Genomic DNA, 20,690 nt, shown 5'->3' with positions numbered 1-20,690 from the left:
TTTTTTATAGTTTACAATTGCTAATGTCTAAGAAAATGATTTGAGATTCATAAGTAGTACATACACACATAGCATAGTTTATGATCAGAATTCAAAGAAATCTGATGTATAGGCTAAAAATAAGTAATCACGAGATAAAATAAAATTTGGTCCATAGTAAATCATTTTGCTAAAGGGTCCCTGTACAGTTAAACAGAAGAAAAAGAAAAGAGTGATAGTTTAATTTCTCCCAGGTTTCTGGATTTATACATTAAACAAGCTACATACTAGAAAAATATTTGAAAATAACATCAGAAGAATTAATTTTCATCTTTACCTGGTTTGAGGTCGAATCCATTTCAAGGCATGTCTTGGTGGTACAGTAATGGTGGGATGATAGAATGTACAGTCCGGTCTTGTACACTGAGTGTTAAATCTACAGTGCTACATAGAAACAACAGCATGAATAAAACAGCAACATTCAATAACATGCATAAAATTAAACACAACTTGAGAGTAACCAGCCCACCCCTAACCATTAATGGAGTAAGAAACCTGGCAACCCTTGATGAATGAACCTTTCCCTGGGATGCAAAATCCTAATCAAAGAATCACAGCAAGACTTCTAATCAATATAGTATTTATCCCTCCATAAACTGCCTAACATCCCTCATCAAAGCTTTTGTGAGTTTGTGATGAAGCCTTACTTATTCTGGTTAAGCATTCTACCACTGAGCTATGTCCCCTGCCCTGAAAGCCTTTCAAATAACAATCTTCAGGCTGGTATTTCAGAGATATTCACTCTGAGCAGCCAGCTACTGATACATCAACAATCTTTAGCACACAAAACCATCATTTCAAGTAAAGTAATAATTCTGAACTTCATTACCTCAGTCTGTCATGGGGTTAAAAAAAAAAAAAATCTCAAATGCTCAGGGATAGGAAAAAAAGGAAAATATGGCAAGCAAAGCTGACCCCTTATCCTCTCAGAGCTCAAGATACTAACATGAAAGAGGTTCAGACCACCTAACATGAAGAGCCACAGAGCTCAGCAACAACCAAGAACCAACTTAGAACAGTTCTTGAAGACAATAAAGTCAACTGACAAAAATGATATAAAACTGGGAAGGACAGAAAGAGGAAGAGATGCAATTTCTTAGTGACCTTCCACACTAAAATTATTTTGGGGAAAATACAAGTTCTTACTTTTGGATGGTAGAAGGGACATTCCATTTTCTTACATGCTGGGAAGTAACGGCAGAGCTGACTACTAGAAGATGGTGTTGGTGTTGTAACTGCTGACAAATGTAAGAATAAAGAATATCATATTTGACAAAATAATTTTTATTGCAATCTAATGATTCCTTTTTAGCTGTCAACGGACCTTTATTTATTTATATGCAGTGCTGAGAATCGAACCCAGTGTGTCATGTTAGCAAGCACTCTGCCACTGAGCCACAATACCAGCCCTAATGATGATTTTAATGGAGGTGCAAACCACTTAAATTAGTATGCTAAGTTTTATATGTTCACTAGGCATTATAAAATACTTCAGAATTCTCTAGAATGGCTTACTAGCTCTGTAAGACTAGTATGATTAATTGACCATGTCAAAATTATTTCTAAATTTCTTTTTCTCATGCTTTTTTTTTTAACCTAAATGCAGTAGTATACAGTCACTAACCTGGTTTTGGAGGCAGTACTGGAATTCTTCTACTCATATGAGTAAAGGGACAATCTGGCTTAGTACACTTTGCATCAAATTTACAATTTGGATGAACAAACAAACATTTTTCAGCAAATTTACAATTGGGGAAGGCTCTATAAAACAAAGCACATTATTCACAGTTAATATTCTCAATGCATTATTATTTTTTTGTAAAGTGGCTTCTTGTACTCCATCACTACTTGTTTTAAGAAATGCAGAAGTCAGAGGAAAAAAATTCTCCCATTTTTAAATGAGGCTAAATATTATAATAGGATAAAACTATGTCCTTCAAAGCCCGGAGCAACACAAAAAGGTTTTCAAACAAAAGCCAAACCATTAGAAAAGGCAGGTTTTTTTTTTTTTTTTTTTTTTTGGTGTGTGTGTGTGTGTGTTAAGAAACATGATACTTTATCAGTAATGTCTATCATTTGTGAAATAAACTCAATACAGTAAGCACATCCTATGGGCCAGGTAATGTGCTACACAGATTCATGGTCTCCTTATGTGTAACCACATTTCTCCCACATCAAAATTTCCTTACAGTAATTAAAACATGGAAATACTCCATCCACAGGTCAAGAGAAAAATTCTAAAAGCTATCTCACGAACCAGCTAGCTGGTCAAAGAAAACTAAATGAAGTTTAAAAATACTTTTCCATTACCATAACTAAATTTCTCCCCAAATCCCCAACAAAATTTTTGCCTGTGAACACAGTAATACTAACAGAGGCAGTTATGTACCTATCTCCTTAAGTACAAACATTTAAGGAACCCAGACATTTCAGTTATCTAATAGGTCCAAAGCAAAAGAAGCACCCCCTAAACACACCTGTATGCATGCAGCACAAGTAAGCTACTGTACCGAGGACCACGGTACATATGACTGTATTTAGTTATGAAAATCAAACTTATCCACCAAAAAAAAAAAAAACCCACAAAATAACCTGTAGTTTGCAGAAATCAAACTGAAAACCAGCATCAGTTTTATGTTACTCACTTGCAAGGTGAAATCGGATGATGGTATGCACATTCATCCCCATTTTTACAAGCAGGCCAGTACTTGCAGCGCTCCAAAAGCTTTTCTGGTTTTTGTACCACACTCAGTTCACTCATCTCAGCTACAAAGGGGAAGGAATTAAAAGAATCTCATTAATTATGAGCAATTCAGTACATGGTTCCTTTAATAAACTTCCGTTAAACCCCAGTCTTAAAATCTTATGTTAAGTTTACAATCCAATATAATACAGGAGCCCAAATCTGATTAACTATAGTAAACAAAATTCCATAGAAAAAAAAAGTTACCAGGAAGGAGATTATAACTATAGTCCTTCTCATTGTGAAAAGGAAAAGTGAACAGTGATTACATACCTAAGGCCCAAATTTTCATCAAAATCTCAGTATCATTTGAATTAAGTGTAAAAGACATGGGAGGATGTCAAGTTGGGAGCTAATAAAATTAAATGGAAACCAAAAAATAAGGTGATAAGGAAATATAAACAAAATTTCATATTCCAGCAAGATTCTGAGTGCTCAAATGTGTTCCCATTTGATGAGGTATATTCATTAAGTCTGGGTGCTAAAATCACAACACTGTCTAAAAAGAGGAAAATAGCTTTATTTAAAATGTGTCAGAAATGTCATTGTCTATAGGGGCTGGGCAAGTCATCTATCAGAAAATATGGCTGAGAATAGAATGATAATTGGCAGAAAAGGAGAGGGTGAAGAACAGCAACCTGGAATGATCTCACTGCCTCTCCACTAATTCATGTCCAATTAGGTCAATTCCTATGGCACAGGACAGTGGGACCTGTGTTGCCAGATATTTATCCTCCCATTTCAGTTTTTTTTTTAATGCCTTTTTTTTTTAAATGCTTACAACTAATTTACATTTAGAACACTGAATAAAACAATTCAAATTATACCTAAAGCCATAATCAGCTGCTCGCTTCTGGCCTAACAGCCAAAAAAATAGCATCATGGTGTTACATGTTATGGGTTCATATTTGTGTTTATGAAAGTAAATTATCACTGCAGCTGTTGTATTCCTCCAGTCCTCTTGCCTGACTGAGGTCAGGCAGGTCAAATCTAGCTCTACACCTTAAGAGCTCAGCTAGACATACTGGGTAAGTGTTATCTACCGTCCCTGTACTTCAGTTTCCTTATCTATACAAAGAGTAAATGTCTTCCTTAGAATCTGATGGTCATATGAAAAGAAGAATGCAAAAGAGGCAACCACTTATAACCTAATTTACTGATCCTAGGACACAACTTTTGTCCTCCTTACAGAACATGGAACTTGAATCCAATCACATAGCCCAGACAGGAGCATCATTAAACAGCTATTATGACCACGTCTAATAAATAAACTTTCTATTCTACTTTTAAAATAGTAGGGGCAGGCTTGAGTTGTAGCTCAGTGGTAGAGAGCTTGCCTAGCATGCGTGAGGCACTGGGTTCAATCCTCAGCACCACATAAAAACAAATATAGTATCGTGTCCACCTACAACTAAAAATATATACATATTTTTTTAAAAAGTAGGGACTTGGGATGTAGCTCCATGATAGAGCACTTACCTAGCAAGAGCAAGGCAAGCCCAGCATCACAAATTGGTAAAGTCATTTATTTTAAATTCAGCTTTAGATCTAAGATCTAAAGAATATCTCAGAGCCTGGGAAGAGGAATTTCCTAATTTTTAAACATCTGTTTTTATTCTCGAGGAGAAAACATGTCCTGCCCTCCTCCTAAACAACACATTTGACTGTGGCATACACACGAGGACCCAGGGCAAATGAAAATTAACTATCAAAAAGCAGCATGGCTGGGAAAAGGACTGAAATAGCAAAATACTTAATAACAATATTAAAGAAATGAAACACTTTTTACAAGGAAAATTTCTCTGAAGAAAACCTTAAGCAACAGACACAAAAGTCATGCCTCTGGTTTTCCTCAACTGACATTTATTTCATAAGTTATTACAACTTTTCATATTTAAGTTTTAAGAGTCAAATTTACTTTTTATTGAAAGCTACAAAATCTATGCTGCCAGAAAATGATGACCAGTGGGGTGGCACTCTGTAATACCACTAAAAAGCAGAACTTCAAAACTCCCTTCTTCGAGCAGATACTCCTTGTGACAGCTCTTCAGGAATCTTTCATGCCACACTCATGTCCTTGTTACTACAAAGCTTTCCTCAGGCAGGAGCAAATCACTGCAAACCCCAATCTCAGCAATGGGAAAGGAAGCTCACCACTCATCCCAGCTGTCTCCACCACGGCCACGGCACTTATGTAACCTAGGCAAGAATTGTCACTAACATGTTATTCATCGTGTCACTGCTACTGTACATACCAATTCAGCCTAACATGAACACCCACATTAGAATGAAATTAGATCCTGACAAAAAATATTAGTCTATCAAATTGAAACACAGGGAAAAAAAATTTAAAAACAGATACATAAGAGTAGTTAAAAAAAAACAAACACCAGAACTTCCTCTTATTTTAGACAAAACACACAAGAAAGCTATACTACCCGACTATTGCAGTTCATCCCTCATAACTATTTTTAAATTTTCCCTGTTAACAGGGTCATAATTTTCAACTCCTTCCACAAACCAAAATAATGACACCTATATCACGGGCTCACAAAAGGAAAAGCACTCCAAGATAACAGTATTATCTCACTAACTCATCATCTCCCTCAACAGTATACTTTAAGCAACTGGACAAAATATTCAATACATTTTTATATCTCTGGCAATAAGAGGGGTACTTGGGGAAAATTTTTTAAATTACTGTTTTTCTTTGAATCTGTTCATTTTTAAGATTTAAGAATTCTCTCTCCTGCCAATGAAAGATGTTTCTAAAACTTCCCTATCATGAATGAAAAGGAACAGTGGTACTATAGTTCCTTCCACTGGTATCCAGGGGGGACAAGAAAGTTGGTGATAAAAAAAAACATCTGCCTGCCTAAATGCATAGCACTACCTGAAGCAGTCTCATGGGACTTCTGTTAAATATTATGCTTCAATATTCAATCCCAAGATGTATCCTGATAGATAAGGTGAAAAACTCTTCTAAGAAATTTTACAGAGGTGGAAAGAGCATCAAAAATCCAAATTCACTTTTCTTTCAAGTTAATTGATGAGAGATTACTGCTGGTATCATGAAAGAGTGACAGCAGTTTCTAAAGGGAGGGAAAAAAAATAAAGTAGCCAAGGCATCAAGATGATGGTTCATTCTTCAACAAGCATAGTTATTGGCAATTTAGATTTCATCACCAAACTCCATTTAAGTGTGGATAACAGCCCCGCTGTGAAACACAGAAGAAAACGTCTGAGATATAACAGATGGTTTTGTCTGAAAGAAGAAAAGGCCATTACTGAATATAAATAAAAGCCAGGCCTCCAACCAATATTTATTTAAGGTAAAGAAAGAAGTCAAGGATTCCCTTTACAAGTCAGCACCCTGAGAAGGGAAAATCTGAGCTCTCAACACACCGTAGGAAAAGCTACCATCTGGGTCACCAAGCTGCCTGCTCATCAACTGCAACTGCTGTGGGTGGAGGAGACCTTTGAGTCCCTTGTTTGAGGCTGCAGTTTGGTTTACGGGTTTCATTCCTTCAAAGCACATGTCCTCCTCTTGATCTGACATGTATCCTGGGGGGCTGGGGACACCATCCAGCGTCACTATAAACTTGGGACTTGCAGGTTTATCTGGTTGTACAAGATCTCTGCCAGACAGATAAAAAATACCATAGAATTAGGGAAACAAACACAAAACGCTGAGCTCCTAAAGTGCTCTTCAGCAGAACTATTACTCCCTTGCTTGGTGTTTGGTTCAGTAAAAAAAGACTTGCTAAGATTCCAAGTATAGCATTAATGGATTCCTGATAACACAAGGTGGCCATGGCTAGTCACTGCAGCATCACCAGTGACCTAACTTCTTAATTACTAAAGACAATCTCCCCTCAACACTGACTCTACTGTCCACCTGATCCTCCCTAGGTTAACGTGGAAATAAAACCAAAAAATTAACACAGATGCCCAGATCACAATGGCCAGCGGTTTTATGTCTATACTAATTTTATTAACTGTACTTTTCTTCCTATATAGAATACTTTTCTTCCTATATAGGAACCATTTTCTAAGGGAAGAATCTCTCAAATTCAATCTACAAACTGTTTTTAGAAAAATTTCCTGATTCTGGTTACCTGGCGTTTAAAATTTCATTTTGTGCATGTGCATAAAGAAAAAAAACTCTTACTGAGCTAAATTATATGCTAAGTTTTATTTGTAGATCAATGGATTTCTGAACAAGAAAGATGAACTGGAATTGTTGAAAACTGCATTTAGGTAACTATTCACGGCCTAGCTACTGAATCAATAAAAGCACCCACTGCTGGGAACTGGGGCAGGGAGGAGGGAAGCTGGGAACTACTGGTAGATCTGCACTATCTAATCACACAAATTAGCTACACAAGAAAAAGAAACCATCTACCGTGTCTGCATAAGGTGTCCTGAAAGTACCCGAAGGGTATCTGCAGTCTTCATCCCCGACTCTTGGTTTGGTGCCACTACTATTTCCTCAGACAGCTTTGGCTTCTTCAGAATAAATGATCTTGTGTCTGCATGGACCATGGATTCCATGTCATAGTAATCTGAGCCAAAAAAATTGGCCATAAATGTTTACTTTTGAATACACCTTTTATTCCCAACATCACACATGTGAGAAGAATGTCAATCTTTTATAAATTACAGTTACGTTCAAAGGAAAATCACAACTGGTTCTTCTCAGGAAAAGTGTTGTAATTCTATCCCAAACATCTTTTCAAAGAACTCAAGTAGTCCCTTCCTCGTATGGCACATTACACATGACTTGAATGAACACTTCCTGCCTACAGCAAAGAAAGGTTCTCCTGAGATTCATTTAAAAGGATATTATCAACCACTAAAAGCAGAACAGTTTTTTCTAAAGACACGGAGAATTATAGATGCCTAGAATCATGATACACATGTTGAACTAGTTTTCTAAAATCTGTTTTGCTCATTCTACACAGTAGTCCTTACAGAGAAGAACAAAACCTGCTAAAAGTAATTCATGTGGCTTGTTTTCTACCTGATTGTAGATAGAGGACTACTTTGAAAGGGAATTATCACAAATGGGCATTACACTGACGTTCAATGCAAATAACCACAAGCTCGTATCATCTACAATATGCTTGAGACTGACTATAATATATGAGACCTACAGCCCAGAATGGATATGGCTGACCTATCAGTATGCCACCAACTAAATTTAATATTTTTAATAATAGGGACCAAAATTCACAGGATATTCACTCCTGAACAAATAATTACTACACAGCTGAGAGTACTATGCCAGATACACAAAGAAAAGGGGGGGAAATAGACATATACACAATTCCAGAACAGCACGACCTCAAAGGGATACAAACAAGTGTTGGGAAAATACAAAGCAACCTGCTCGACCTGAAGAATCAAGGAAAAGCTTGCCAAGGATGAAGAGTTGAGTGAGTATTAAAGGAATGAGTGCCAGAGAGCAAAGAAAGCACTTCATGCAAAGAAAAGCACATGTGGCAAAACAAGGGACCTAACAAGGTCTATGAGAAAACAGGAGAAACATGGAGTGGCTGCACAGGTGTGTGCAGAAGGCTGAGCAGATGAGTGGCAAGAATACAATGAAGGATGTTGATGTTGTATGTCTCAATTCTTTGGATTCTGGTCTGGAAGTAATAAGAAATGAACAGATTTCTATGTAGAGAAGTGACATGACCAAGTTGGTTTTTAGAAAAACAGTGTTACAGAAGGACATGAGTTCTGAGATTCTTCAACCTTCTGTCCCTATAACATACCTAAGAGGGGGAGAAGACACACTCCACATCCCATCAGCACCAGGATGTCCCAACAGCTGCTTTATCAGGAAAGGACATCCCTGCTCTCCCCAGCAAAGGTAGAAGAGATGGCAAAGGGGAACAAGATGGTTAAGAGAAAGAGAGAAAGATGAGATGGAAAATACAGGAAAAAGAGAAGATTTAAAAGGTAATGTAAATTTCAATTTTAGACATATTTAGCCTCAAGTCATTGTGGGATTCTTAAATGTTTAGGAAGAAAACAGATTTGACCCTCAGGATGAGAAATAGATGCAGAGATGAATTCAGTGCTGCCATCTCACTGAATCCTCCTAGGAAGCCTGAAAAACAGTATTTTTTCCATATTATTGATGACCAATTCATAGCCCCCAGTTCTTTAACTGTGCACTGAGATCTCCTGATTGGCAAAGGCAAAGCCCAGAAGTTGATCTGCTGCAGCATTCCTTCCTCCCCCTGTGCTAAGAGAAAGTAGTTCCACTAGTTCATACCTGGTGAGAAACACAAAACTGAGATTAAAATAACACTGAGGAGCCAGGTGTAGTGGCACACACTTAATCCCAGCTACTCAGAAGCCTGAGGCAGAAGGATTACAAGTTCAAAGACAGCCTAGGCAATTTAGCAAGACCCTGCCTCAAAATAAAAAGGGCTGGGATAAAGCTTAATGGTAGAGCATCCCTGGGTTACGTACTGCCCCCTGCCCCCCGCAACACAAAAAAATTTAGCTCAGGGATATGGATAAGAGGTTACCTTCTAAGGAGCAGTGGAGAAGAGAAGCTGTTAGAGAATAGGAATAACAAATAGAGCAGAGTCCTGGAAGCCAAAGGATCAAAACTCGAAGAAAACATGGAAAGCAAGAGTCATGTGCCTCAGAGCTTAGGGAAGTGTGTGCCGAAACCACAGCTTCCCATTTACACCAGCCACCAGGTCACCTCTGTAAGCTTCCCATGAGTAGCCTGGGTCACAAGCAGATGAGAGTGGGAGATGTCTTCTGGTAGACAGAGCAAGCTGACCCTGCATTACTTTTGTTCCCTCCTGAAGCCCCATGAAACTGTCAATAAAGATCAGTTTTAAAAATTTGTGGTGCCTCACGTATGTGCCACAAGTGCTCTACCACTGAGTACCCACCACCCAGCCCAAGTGGTAAACAACAAAGCATATACCTACAAAGAAAGTAATTATAAAAGGAGACAAAACTACATTTTGAAAGTGTAAAACAGATGAGGAGGCATTAATAACAGAATTGCAAAAACTGAATTCTAAGCCAAAATAATGCAATCCTATTTAGATCACGAGATTCTCCAAAAGCCCAGGAAATGTCAGCAAAGGGGAAGGGCATAAGAGGGGTATGCTGCTCAAGGGTCCACTTCAGAAGCAATCAGTCCTTCCTAAACACTAGCTCCACTGATTTGTTTTGTTTGACCCTCACCACACCTACCCCTACCCCTACCTCTCCAGTGAGGACCTTCTGAGTGATGTAGAGATGTGCCGTAGAGGCCTAGGGATGAAAGAGGATGGTCTTTGACAGCACATTCCACAACAACCTAAATATTTATTATGAAAATTTATTTAAAAGGTAGTAGATTTTCTAATAACCTTTAATCATTTCCTACATTAAACCAAAAACAGTGGAATTTTAGACTTGTGAGAAGGTAAATACAGAGAATCCCTGCATCAAGGGATGCCAAGCCATGCTGAAAGAAGTCCACACTGAAATGGGGAGGTATGTTAGGTAAACATTGCATAATAATTAATGCTGAGGTACCCACCATGCAGCCCTCTTTGGAAAAGCTAACCAGCCTGAGAAGAAAAGCCTAAAGGCACTCCAAAACTAGACAGGAAAGACAAATCACTCCCAATACAGGACCTACATTCAAATATGAAGTCAAGAGCCCCCACGCCCAAACCCATGAACCAAATATCAATCCACTTTGAATGCCTCACTCAGTAAGAGACAACCAAGGATCCCCACAGGGAAAGCCTCTACCATGAAACAGTCAAAACAAACAACTTGAAAACAAGACCAAGAAAGAAAAAATCCAAAGAACTGTGAGAAACCTTCAGCATTCTCAGATAAAAAGTATTACAAACATGAAACAAAATTGGTATGTTCAAAAAAAATTTTTTAAAGAAGAATATGCAAAAACTGAAGATTTCTCAGGAAAAAAAAAAGGATAGGAACTTAAGGACTATAGTCATTCATGAACCTCACACAATAACTACTTGATACTTCAAACTTTATGTGCACTACAGGTTTAAAAAAAAAAAAAAAGAAAGCACAAAAGCCGATGAAGTGAGTCTAGCGTATACAGACCTTGATTGTCAAACTTCTAGGGGTTAAAATTACTATGTCTAAAGCAGGATGGAATGCTGGAAGATGAGAGGGCAAAATCAAGAATGGACAGCATCTCAACACTTCATAGGCAAAAGCAAGAAGCTAGAGGAAAGGCAGAGACAAGCTGGAGGAAGATGGTGACATGGTCATGCTCATCAGATGGGTAAGATCTGGCACCTGAATGAAGGTGAATTCGTAGAGAAGGAAAGGGTATCTGTCTGGGATAGAGAGCTGCAGAAGGGTAAGGGAATACAGTCACTGTATTTCTATACTGTAGGGTGAAGAAAATACAGAAAGGGGTTGAAAGGGAAGGAGTCCAGGACCAGAACTTCTAACAAAGAGCAGACTTTGGGTAAATAGAAGAAAGGAGGAAAATAGATTTCAGGTATCCCATGGTCCCCTGAATTTATAAGGCACTGAATGTGCCAGGTGGAAGGGGTTGGGCACTGAGGAAACAACTAAAGCACTCACCCAAGTCCTGAATTCCCCCGTGGTATGTATGTCTGGGGTGAGTGAGACAAACAATTATACGACAGTGGTTTTAAAAAAAGTTACTATATGTGGCCTTGGCAATAGGATTCTCAAGTGAAGTCAAAGTGAGGATAAGACTAATGGGTAAAGTAGAGGATTCTAAAGCTCGTCAGGGTAATGGAAAAGGGGGTTAACGAGGAAGAGCAAGTTAGAGAACCTGAGTTGTCCCTGACAGCAAGAGAATGAACACCAGGATTCAAGGAGGAATGGCAGGAAAAAGGTTTTGAATGAGGTAAAAAATAAAAACACCATACAATATGAGGAAAATGCAGATCTTATCTCCAAGCCCTAAAATATTTCCACAGATCTAAGTGTAATATCTTAGGGCAGGATCTAAGAAATACAAGACACAATGAATGAGGGGTAAGGAATGGCAATGGCAACAGAAAACTGCTAATTACAGTGAAAATTTATTACCAACCTTGACTGATCTGCAGTGTTTCTGCCATTACTGGGTCAATTTGCAGTCGGGATAATAATTGCCTCTGTTGAGTTCCTAGAATATAAATTTTAAAACTTCACTAACTTAAAATACAAATACCAGCATTTGTTTCCTAGAAATTAATCTTTCTGAGTTCTTAATTAAAAGTCAACAAAGCTTTGACAATACACTTTGATAATATTTACAGAACACAGGCATATATCCCTGTATAAGAAAAAGCTGGGGGCTGGGGATGTGGCTCAAGCGGTAGCGTGCTCGCTTGGCATGCGTGCAGCCCGGGTTCGATCCTCAGCACCACATACAAACAAAGATGTTGTGTCTGCTGAAAACTAGAAAATAAATATTAAAAAATTCTTTAAAAAAAAAAAGAAAAAGAAAAAGAAAAAGCTGTACTCAAGATTAAACCAAAAACAGAAAGGACACTCCTGGTTCTCCATCTGAGAAGCCAGTTTTCTTGGGCTGGAAGTAAAACCTGTGAGAGAAGAACTGAGTTAGAGTCAGAGGAAGGTCAGAGGGCCTCAGGAGACTGGCCAAGGTCAACTGTATCATAAACACAGCAAACCCAGATTCTCCCTTTGTCACCTGGGGTCTCACCAATACTGCTCACTTCTCCCATACTGATCCTATGATCTTTGATGATTAAGACAGTGAAATGTGAAAAACATAGAATTATCTTGTCCAAAAAAGGTGCTTCAACAGAGAAGAGATAAAGAAAATGTGGTATATACAATGGAACATTACTGAGCCATAAAGAAGAACGAAATTATGGCATTTTGCCAGTAAGTGGATGGAACTGGAGACTATTATGCTAAGTGAAATAAGCCAGTCCCAAAAAACCAAAGGCTGAATGTTCTCTCTGATATGTGGTTACTAACACACAATGGGGAGGAGGATGGGGGAGTAGAATAGAAGTTCACTGGATTATACAATGGGGAATGAAGGGAAGGTGGAAATAGGAAAAGACAGAACATAACTTTCCCATGTTCATATGTGAATATATAACCAATGAAACTCCACATCATTTACAACCACAAAAATGAGATCCTAATTAGAATAAGTTCTACTCCATGTATGTGTATCTACTGTGTATCTAAAAAGAACAAATAAAAAATGAAAACAAAATTCTCAAAAGTAAACCATGGGCCTTGATGAATACAGAAAGAGCAACAAACAAGTACAACACTCAGAAGCATTCAGGCCCTTACATGGGCAAACATGAAGGTGGTCAGAACACCGCTAAAGAGGTTTCAGTTGAATCAGATATATGATGTTGGTCCACAGGATTGTACTGCCCAGTGACCGTTGCAACTCTCTTAGTTTGTAGAAACCTATTTGCATGACAATAAAATCACCTAGTGACACATTTCTGAGACTATGTCCTTTGTTAGGTGATGTATTATAAAGGACTGTTGAATCTCCAACTGAAAAGGTGCTCAATTAAAGAGTGCTAATATGACTTCTTTTTTCCCCCAGAACTAGGACTGAACCCAGGGGCACTCTACCACTGAGCTACATCCCCAAGCAGTTTTGAGACAGGGTCTCACTAAGATGCAGAGGCTGGCCTTGAGAACCTGTGATCCTCCTGCCTCCCGAGTAGCTGAACATGCATCGCCAAGCCTGGCTCATTATTTCTTAAAAAGGTTCATATTAGTTCTTCATTTTAGATTTATAATATTAATTCATAATATTACTAATAGTCATACTGCCCACAAAACAGCCAAGAAATGACTATATCTTCATTAGCTGCATGAGAGGACTGACACTTCTCTGTATCCCTCGTCCCAATGCTTAACAATATTACACACCTACTTGCTAATTTCGTACAGAAGTGTCACATTTAAAATAAAAAGTGTTACATACTACAGTGGACCTATTATGTTTTGTTTCCCAAGGACAGGCTTTGCTTTATCATTGCAAATATATAAGTGGACCATCTCTCATCAAGTACCACATTTCATTAGATTAAAAAAAAAAAATTGGGCTGGGGATGTGGCTCAAGCGGTATCGCGCTCGCCTGGCATGCGTGCAGCCCGGGTTTGATCCTCAGCACCACATACCAACAAAGATGTTGTGTCCGCCGAGAACTAAAAAATAAATATTAAAAATTCTCTCTCTCTCTCTATCTCTCTCTCTCCCCCCTCTCTCTCTCTTTAAAAAAAAAAAATTAAAAACACTCAATTTGATATTTCATTTGTTATTTCCTATTAAAAGAAAGTTACATTACACTACTCTTCAGCGGTGTGCCCCAAAAAAGAGATGAATTCCTTTCAAAATTATCGTGGCAAATACACAAATTCTGATAAACGGACCTGAAACCCAGAGGTCATTTAGTCAAACTGTATTCCTACGAGACAGACTAAAAAACTGACATGTGACAGGTTACAGAAAAAAATGTTCTTAGAACCCAAATACCAGATTCAAATACCATAACAGGTCTCTTTAACGTAACTGTAGATAATAATTATACATTTTAAAATAATTTCTCACAGATACTTGAAATCATTCACTTTTAAAGTTTTGCTTCGTCTCTATGCTCATCTTTATATCATTTGACAGAGCTCCACTAAAAATAGGTGGAATTCTGACAAAGTCTAAGTTTCTAAGTTAAATCATGTAGTCAAAAAAATTTGACTTTTCTATGCCTTACTGCCTCCAAATCAGAGTTACAGTCAAGATGTATGGAAAGATAAAGTCAAACGATGAGTACCTAGAAGATACCAGAGTTTACCTTTCTCAATATTTCTAAGGAAGCCAATTATTTTTACATCAGTAGCCCTTGACTGTGATTCAAAATCTATTTCCTCTTGAAAATCTTCCAACTGTCTGTTGCATTCAGATGTCGATGCTGAATATTCATTCATTTTAACCTCCAAAGATGATATCTTTGCTTCGTTCTGAGACACTCTAACACTGAGATCAAAAAGATTTGCTTCCACCGTCAAAATTGCTGCTTTCATTCCTTTAATTTCATTGATATCAGTTGATATTTTCCTTAGAAGGTGGGAAATATTGTCTAGCTCATTTTGTGAACAAGAAGAACTTGTTACAGAACCTAAATCTACTGGCTCTGGTGAGAGGAAAATCGGTAGAGATGGTGATGGAAACCTCGAAGACATTCTCATAAAATTATCTCTAAATATCTGTTAATTTTTCCTTCACAGCCCATTAAATTGTCTTATCAAAAGTAAAAGCAGTGATCAATGATGTTACCTCAATAAGTATTAAGAGTGAGTAACATTTTAAAACCTGTAACTGAAAAATTAAGGTTGTACATTTCTAGAGTCAGAACTTAAATCTGAAAAACTAAACACACCAGACCAATTTTCTCTTGGCTACAACTAAGAAGCCCTAATACACAGCCAGCTGTAACTTCTGAGTCCTACTTATAGGTCCTCTCCAAATAAACCCTATTATTACATACAAATCATACTGGTTTCTGATTGGTTGAAGAGAGACATGTGACAGCAAAAAGAATTTCCTATTATTTACTTCATATTATGGGAACACTGAGGAGCTACGCCTTAAATTAAGCAATATAACAACAGCAGGTGCTTTATATCTGAATATGTTATGAATTTAATGTACTTTTTCCCTTTTGTCCATTAAACCATAATTTTCAAACTTGTATTACTCTTTCACCTCAGCTTCCCAAGTGAACGGGATTGTAGACATGTGCCACCATGCCTAGCCATGGCTATTTGTGTATTTTATTTTACCTTAAATTTCATTTCCCCTTGAAAACGGTATAAATAGAACTGCACTAGCATTATCTTTGCAGAATATGAGTAGGGAAGGTAAATAGACTCATGATCACACACAAAATCTCTGTAAAAATTACATATGGAAAAATGGACTTCAACTGCACTTAACGTGTGGAATTAAGGATAGGCTTGATTTGACACTAGATCATTATTAGATGTGTGATTTTCAGGTATTTTCTCCCATTCTCGGAGTTGTCTTCTCATTTTTTTGATATTCTCATTTTTTTGGTATTCTTTGAAACACAAGATTTTAACTTTGATGAAATTCATCTATTTATTTGTTGCTGTGCTTTTAGTATCATATCTAAGAAACTAATTCTTTAAAAGATAAAAAAATAAATTAAAACAAAAACGAATCCTTAATCCAAGATCATACAGATTTACAACTATTTTCTTCTAAGAGTTTTATAGATTTATAGCTTTTCAATGTGGGTTCTTTGATCAATTTTTAGTTAAGTTTTATACATTATATTTGTTAAGGGCTCAACTTCATTCTTTTGTGTGTGGATATCCAGCTGTTCCAGCACTAATGGTTTAAAAAAAAAAATTACTCTTTTTCCACTACTGAATTGTCTGAGTGCCCTTGCCAAAAACCAATCATAAATGTATGAGCTCATTTCCAGACTCTCAATAATGTTTCACTGGCCTACATGTTTAACATTATGACAGGACAACAGAGTCTGAATTACTATAGCTTTGAGTATCGAGTTTTGAAACTGAGAAACATTAACCCCTCCCAAAATTATTCTTTTTCAATAGTTGTGGCTATTCTAGGTACACTTTTCTTCCCATATCAATTTTAGGATCAGTTTGCCAAATTCTACCAAAAGGCCAGCTAGTATTTCAACAGAGATTAAGTTGAACTTGTTGATCAACTTGGGGACTACTGCCATCTTCACAGTATTAAAGTTTTCAGGTCCATTAACATCAAAAATCTTTCCATGGCTTTAGTTTGAGAAAAGTTGTTTTCATTTTGGTTTACTCCCCAGGCAAAAAATAAGCTGTACAAATTAAAAGCATACCAAGTATGTAGACATTATTACAACCTCTTCATAAGAGGTTTTTTTTGGGGGGGTTGTTTTTTGTTTTGGTATTACGGACTGAACCCAGGGGTACTCAACCTCTGAGCCACATTCCCAAAGCTTTTTATTTTTCATTTTAAGATAAGGTCTCTCTATACTGCTGAGGTTAGCCTTGAACTTCTGATCCTTCTGCCTCAGTCTCCTGGGTTGCTGGGATTAAAAGTGTACACCACCGTACCTGGCTCAAAAAAAGACTTCTTAAAGAACTGCAGCCTTGGGGCTGGGGCTGGGGCTCAGCGGTTGACTACTCACTTAGCATATGGGAGGTGCTGAGTTCGATCCTCAGCAAAACATAAAAATAAATAAATAAAGATATTGTGTCCAACTATAACTAAAAAAAATTTTTAAAAAACCTGCAGCCTTTCGTTTCCCAAATAGCTATCATTCACAATAATTGAACAAACAAAAGGCTAACTGTTGAAATTTAGACCTTTATTTCTTCATTTTACGAATCATAAATCTCACTCTTCAAAATTTAATTTAGGCAGAAAATAATGTGCAAAATTGACATGGCTTTAGATTCATATAGTTTTTTTTAAGAGAACCAGCTGTCAGACAACATCTACAGTCAACATTAAGAGCAGCACTTGCTAACTAGTTTGTTCACTAGAGGGCAGCAAACAACCTCAATGAAAAAAGCAGGCAAGCAGTCCAATGGAGACAAATCACAAAGAAACAAAACCTAAATGAGAGACCAGATGATACTTCCTCTATCACCCAGCCAATTTTAGAATGCAAAATAAGGCTCTCACAAAGATTCTAATGTAAATAGCAGAAAAAGTTTGTATATTTTAACATTTACTACTCACAATCATGAAGTAGATACAACTGTTGATTCCTATTCACAGGTTAGTAAACTGGGACACTGAAAGTTAAGGTGAGTTAGTAAGTGGCAGGGCCTGGATTAATACCCTAAACAGTCTGGGTCCTGAATTCATACTGATATTACACATTTCTCCATGGTACATCAAATGGAATAAAATACCAGAGGATTCCATATGGTATAGTTCTGATTTTATATGTACATGTATGTATGTATTCATATAACAAACATATAATTCCACTTGATACATCAAGGGTATACACATTCACATATATGAAAAATACCTACTAGATTATACTAACACACAGCAAACTTCTAAGTGTAGTGCTTAACTCCAAGAAAGTCAGTGAGCAGAATGGAGGTTGGAAGGGGAATTTTTCTTGTTTGCTTTAATAAAAAAAGCTTTACTAAGAATCTTTCATAGTGTTTCTGTTCCAAGATGAAATAGACAAATTTACACAGCACCCAACTTATGATGGTTTAACTTCAGTTTTTCAATTTTACCATGGGATTGAAGCAATACACATCCAGCAGAGACTATACCTTGAATTTTTTTTTTTTTTTTAAATTTTTTAGTTCTCGGCGGACACAACATCTTTGTTGGTATATGGTGCTGAGGATCGAACCCGGGCCGCACGCATGCCAGGCGAGCGCGCTACCACTTGAGCCACATCCCCAGCCCCTATACCTTGAATTTTGATCTCTCCTGGAATAGTGATATGTGGTTAGATATTCTCTTTGTGATGCTGGGCAGTGGCAGTAACCAGTACTGTACTCCAGTCTGTTATATTCAATAAATTACATGAGCTATTCAGACTTCTAGTCTGCACTTGTGACTAAGGATATTTTCAACTTTAGATGGGTTTACAGGTACGTTATCTCATGAAAATCTATGTGTAATATGCATTTAGTCTCTCCTGGAGAGTTCATAAATATCAAGTAAAGAACTTACAAATGCCATAAATAAAGCACTGGCTTCAAATTCACTAAAGTATAAAAAATTCTACATTAGAAATATCCACTTTGGAAGCCGTGGTGCTCGCCTGTGATCCCAGAAGTTTGGCAGGCTGAGGCAGGAGGATCACAAGTTCAAAGCAAGCCTCAGCAATGGCAAGGCACTAAGCAATTCTGTGAGACCCTGTCTCTAAATAAAATACACAATACAGCTGGGGATGTGGCTCAGTGGTTGAGTGCCCCAGAGTTCAATCCTCCAGTACCCTACAGCCCCCAAAAAGAAATATCTACATCTCTATCCTATCATTCTAAGATTTTTTAAAAACAATTTTTAGCATACAAACAACAGTGTATACATATAAACATTAAGTGTACACATTCTAAAATGACTTTACAAAAAACTGTATGGTAAAAAAAAATATGGAGGTCACTGATGTAGATATGGACATTAGGGAGGGGATCGTAGAAGGTAAAAATTTAACAAAGTCTGTAAAACAGACAATCTATGGAGAAAATGCTAGCTACATAAGGCAGAGCACAGAAAGCCAAAAATGAGCACTCTGTAGGCATGAACCCCAAGAGCAGCAAAAAAAAAAAAAAAAACCCACATACACATACACACAAATATGGTAAAATATGACATTTTTGTCAGAGTGGTAGCACACGCCTATGATCCCTGCAACTCCAGAAGCTAAGGCAAGAGGATCACGATTTCAAGGCCAACCTGGGCAACTTAGACCCTGTCTCAAAATAAATTTTTTTATAAGGGTTGGGGGTTTCACTTGGTGGTGGAGGATCCCTATATTAAATCCCAACTAATACAACAAATTAATAAAACAAAATGTCATTTTCATGTTGATATATAAAAAGCTGATTCTGGATAAAAATACATTATTAGTGGGATGGGACTCATTTGATGGTTAGAGTGCTTGGATAGCATATATGAGGTACAGTACTATGCCAAACACACAAACCAAACAAACCCTAAAAAACAAAATACCCTAAACTATGAACAGTTTTCATATATTCATTGGTAAAAAGATTGTGCAGAAGAATGAAGTTTTGGAAAAGTTAGGATAAGGACTGTGAAGATGGGGGACCAAGAAAGGCTCAGAGATGATATTTGGTTGAGATATATGGACCTGAAGAAAACATTCCAAGGAGAGGGTGAAAGCACATCAGAAATATTCTTTTCATGTGTCCTTAAGAGGCTTGCTAAGCATCTGCCCAACAGCAAGAACAGGGAGCCAGAGAAGGAGACGGTGGTAGGTGATGAGACCAGGGAGGATTTGAAATCACTTGGAATGTAATAAGGATCTATCAAAGGTACAGGACAATGATACAATCTAATTAGTTTAAAAGAATTACTCTGTTGCTGTGAGGGTAGACTGAAAGAAGCAGGTTTGAAAGCACACACCTGTAGGAACACTATTCCAATAATCAAGGCAAGTCATTAATGGTGGCATCGACTTGGATAGCAGAGGTGAAGGGGATAAGTAGTGATAAATTAAGCATATTCCGAAGGTAGAGGCCAACAGTTAGGAAAAAGGATGGGGGAAGATAAAGGGAGAACACAGGGAGGGAGGGAGGGAGGGAGGAAAGAAGGAAGAAAAGAAAGAAGGAGGACAGCTCTCAGCTTGAAAAAAAGAACAAGTTTCTGGGCTGTGTACCTAGAAAGATAAAAGCTGCCATTAATTAAATGAGAAAGTCTGCATGAAAAAAAAAAAACTGGAGAAGAAAATTAGGTGAGTTTGACTATGTGCAATGATATACATACATATATATCCTTGCATTCCATGAAACAAAGATCAACAGAGAAATTAGAGCAATGAGCCACAACCACAAAGAATGTGAAGCAGAGCACAAGACAGAGTGGGATAGCCACAAATATTTAAAAGACAAACTAAAAATGTATTTAAAGAGAGTTCATTTCTTAAAAAAAAAAAAAAAAAAAAGAGTAAATTACCTGAGAAAATCCAGACTAATAGGAGTATTTCACCAGGAAATATATTCAGTATATTCTCCAGGAAATTCCTCCTTAACTCAAGGCCAATTGTAGCTCTTTTAAAAATAAGCCAGTCTGTAGAACTTAGCCCCATCATGACTACAGGTAGTCTTTAGTAGTACTGCCTTTTCTTAAACTGGGACCACTATGTTCAGTAGAGTGACTGAAACATGCAGTTGG

General features: G+C 37.3%; 1 protein-coding gene across 15 annotated transcripts in view; it reads right to left on the bottom strand.

Annotated features, from left to right (window-relative positions):
* The window catches only part of Zc3h14 (zinc finger CCCH-type containing 14), a 79,697-nt gene that overhangs the window by 29,796 nt on the left and 29,211 nt on the right, over positions 1-20,690 (bottom strand). For 7 of the 15 annotated variants that reach the window (XR_013439201.1, XR_013439202.1, XM_078050683.1 and 4 more), the window contains 7 exons: positions 11,865-11,939; positions 7,188-7,347; positions 6,188-6,420; positions 2,685-2,805; positions 1,664-1,800; positions 1,186-1,277; positions 317-423 (listed from right to left, as the gene is read on the bottom strand). Coding sequence is in view for 13 of the 15 variants with exons in the window: in XM_078050683.1 (XP_077906809.1) it covers positions 317-423; positions 1,186-1,277; positions 1,664-1,800; positions 2,685-2,805; positions 6,188-6,420; positions 7,188-7,347; positions 11,865-11,939 (925 nt within the window). In the remaining 2 variants the exon portion in view is untranslated. The remainder of the gene's footprint in view (positions 1-316; positions 424-1,185; positions 1,278-1,663; positions 1,801-2,684; positions 2,806-6,187; positions 6,421-7,187; positions 7,348-11,864; positions 11,940-20,690) is intronic. The other 8 variants (XM_078050690.1, XM_078050685.1, XM_078050680.1 and 5 more) reach the window with 7 other exon arrangements.

This window comes from Ictidomys tridecemlineatus, chromosome 5 (assembly GCF_052094955.1).
Source record: "Ictidomys tridecemlineatus isolate mIctTri1 chromosome 5, mIctTri1.hap1, whole genome shotgun sequence".
Classification (NCBI taxonomy): domain Eukaryota; kingdom Metazoa; phylum Chordata; class Mammalia; order Rodentia; family Sciuridae; genus Ictidomys; species Ictidomys tridecemlineatus.
This window is presented reverse-complemented; position numbering and strand designations above follow the sequence as displayed.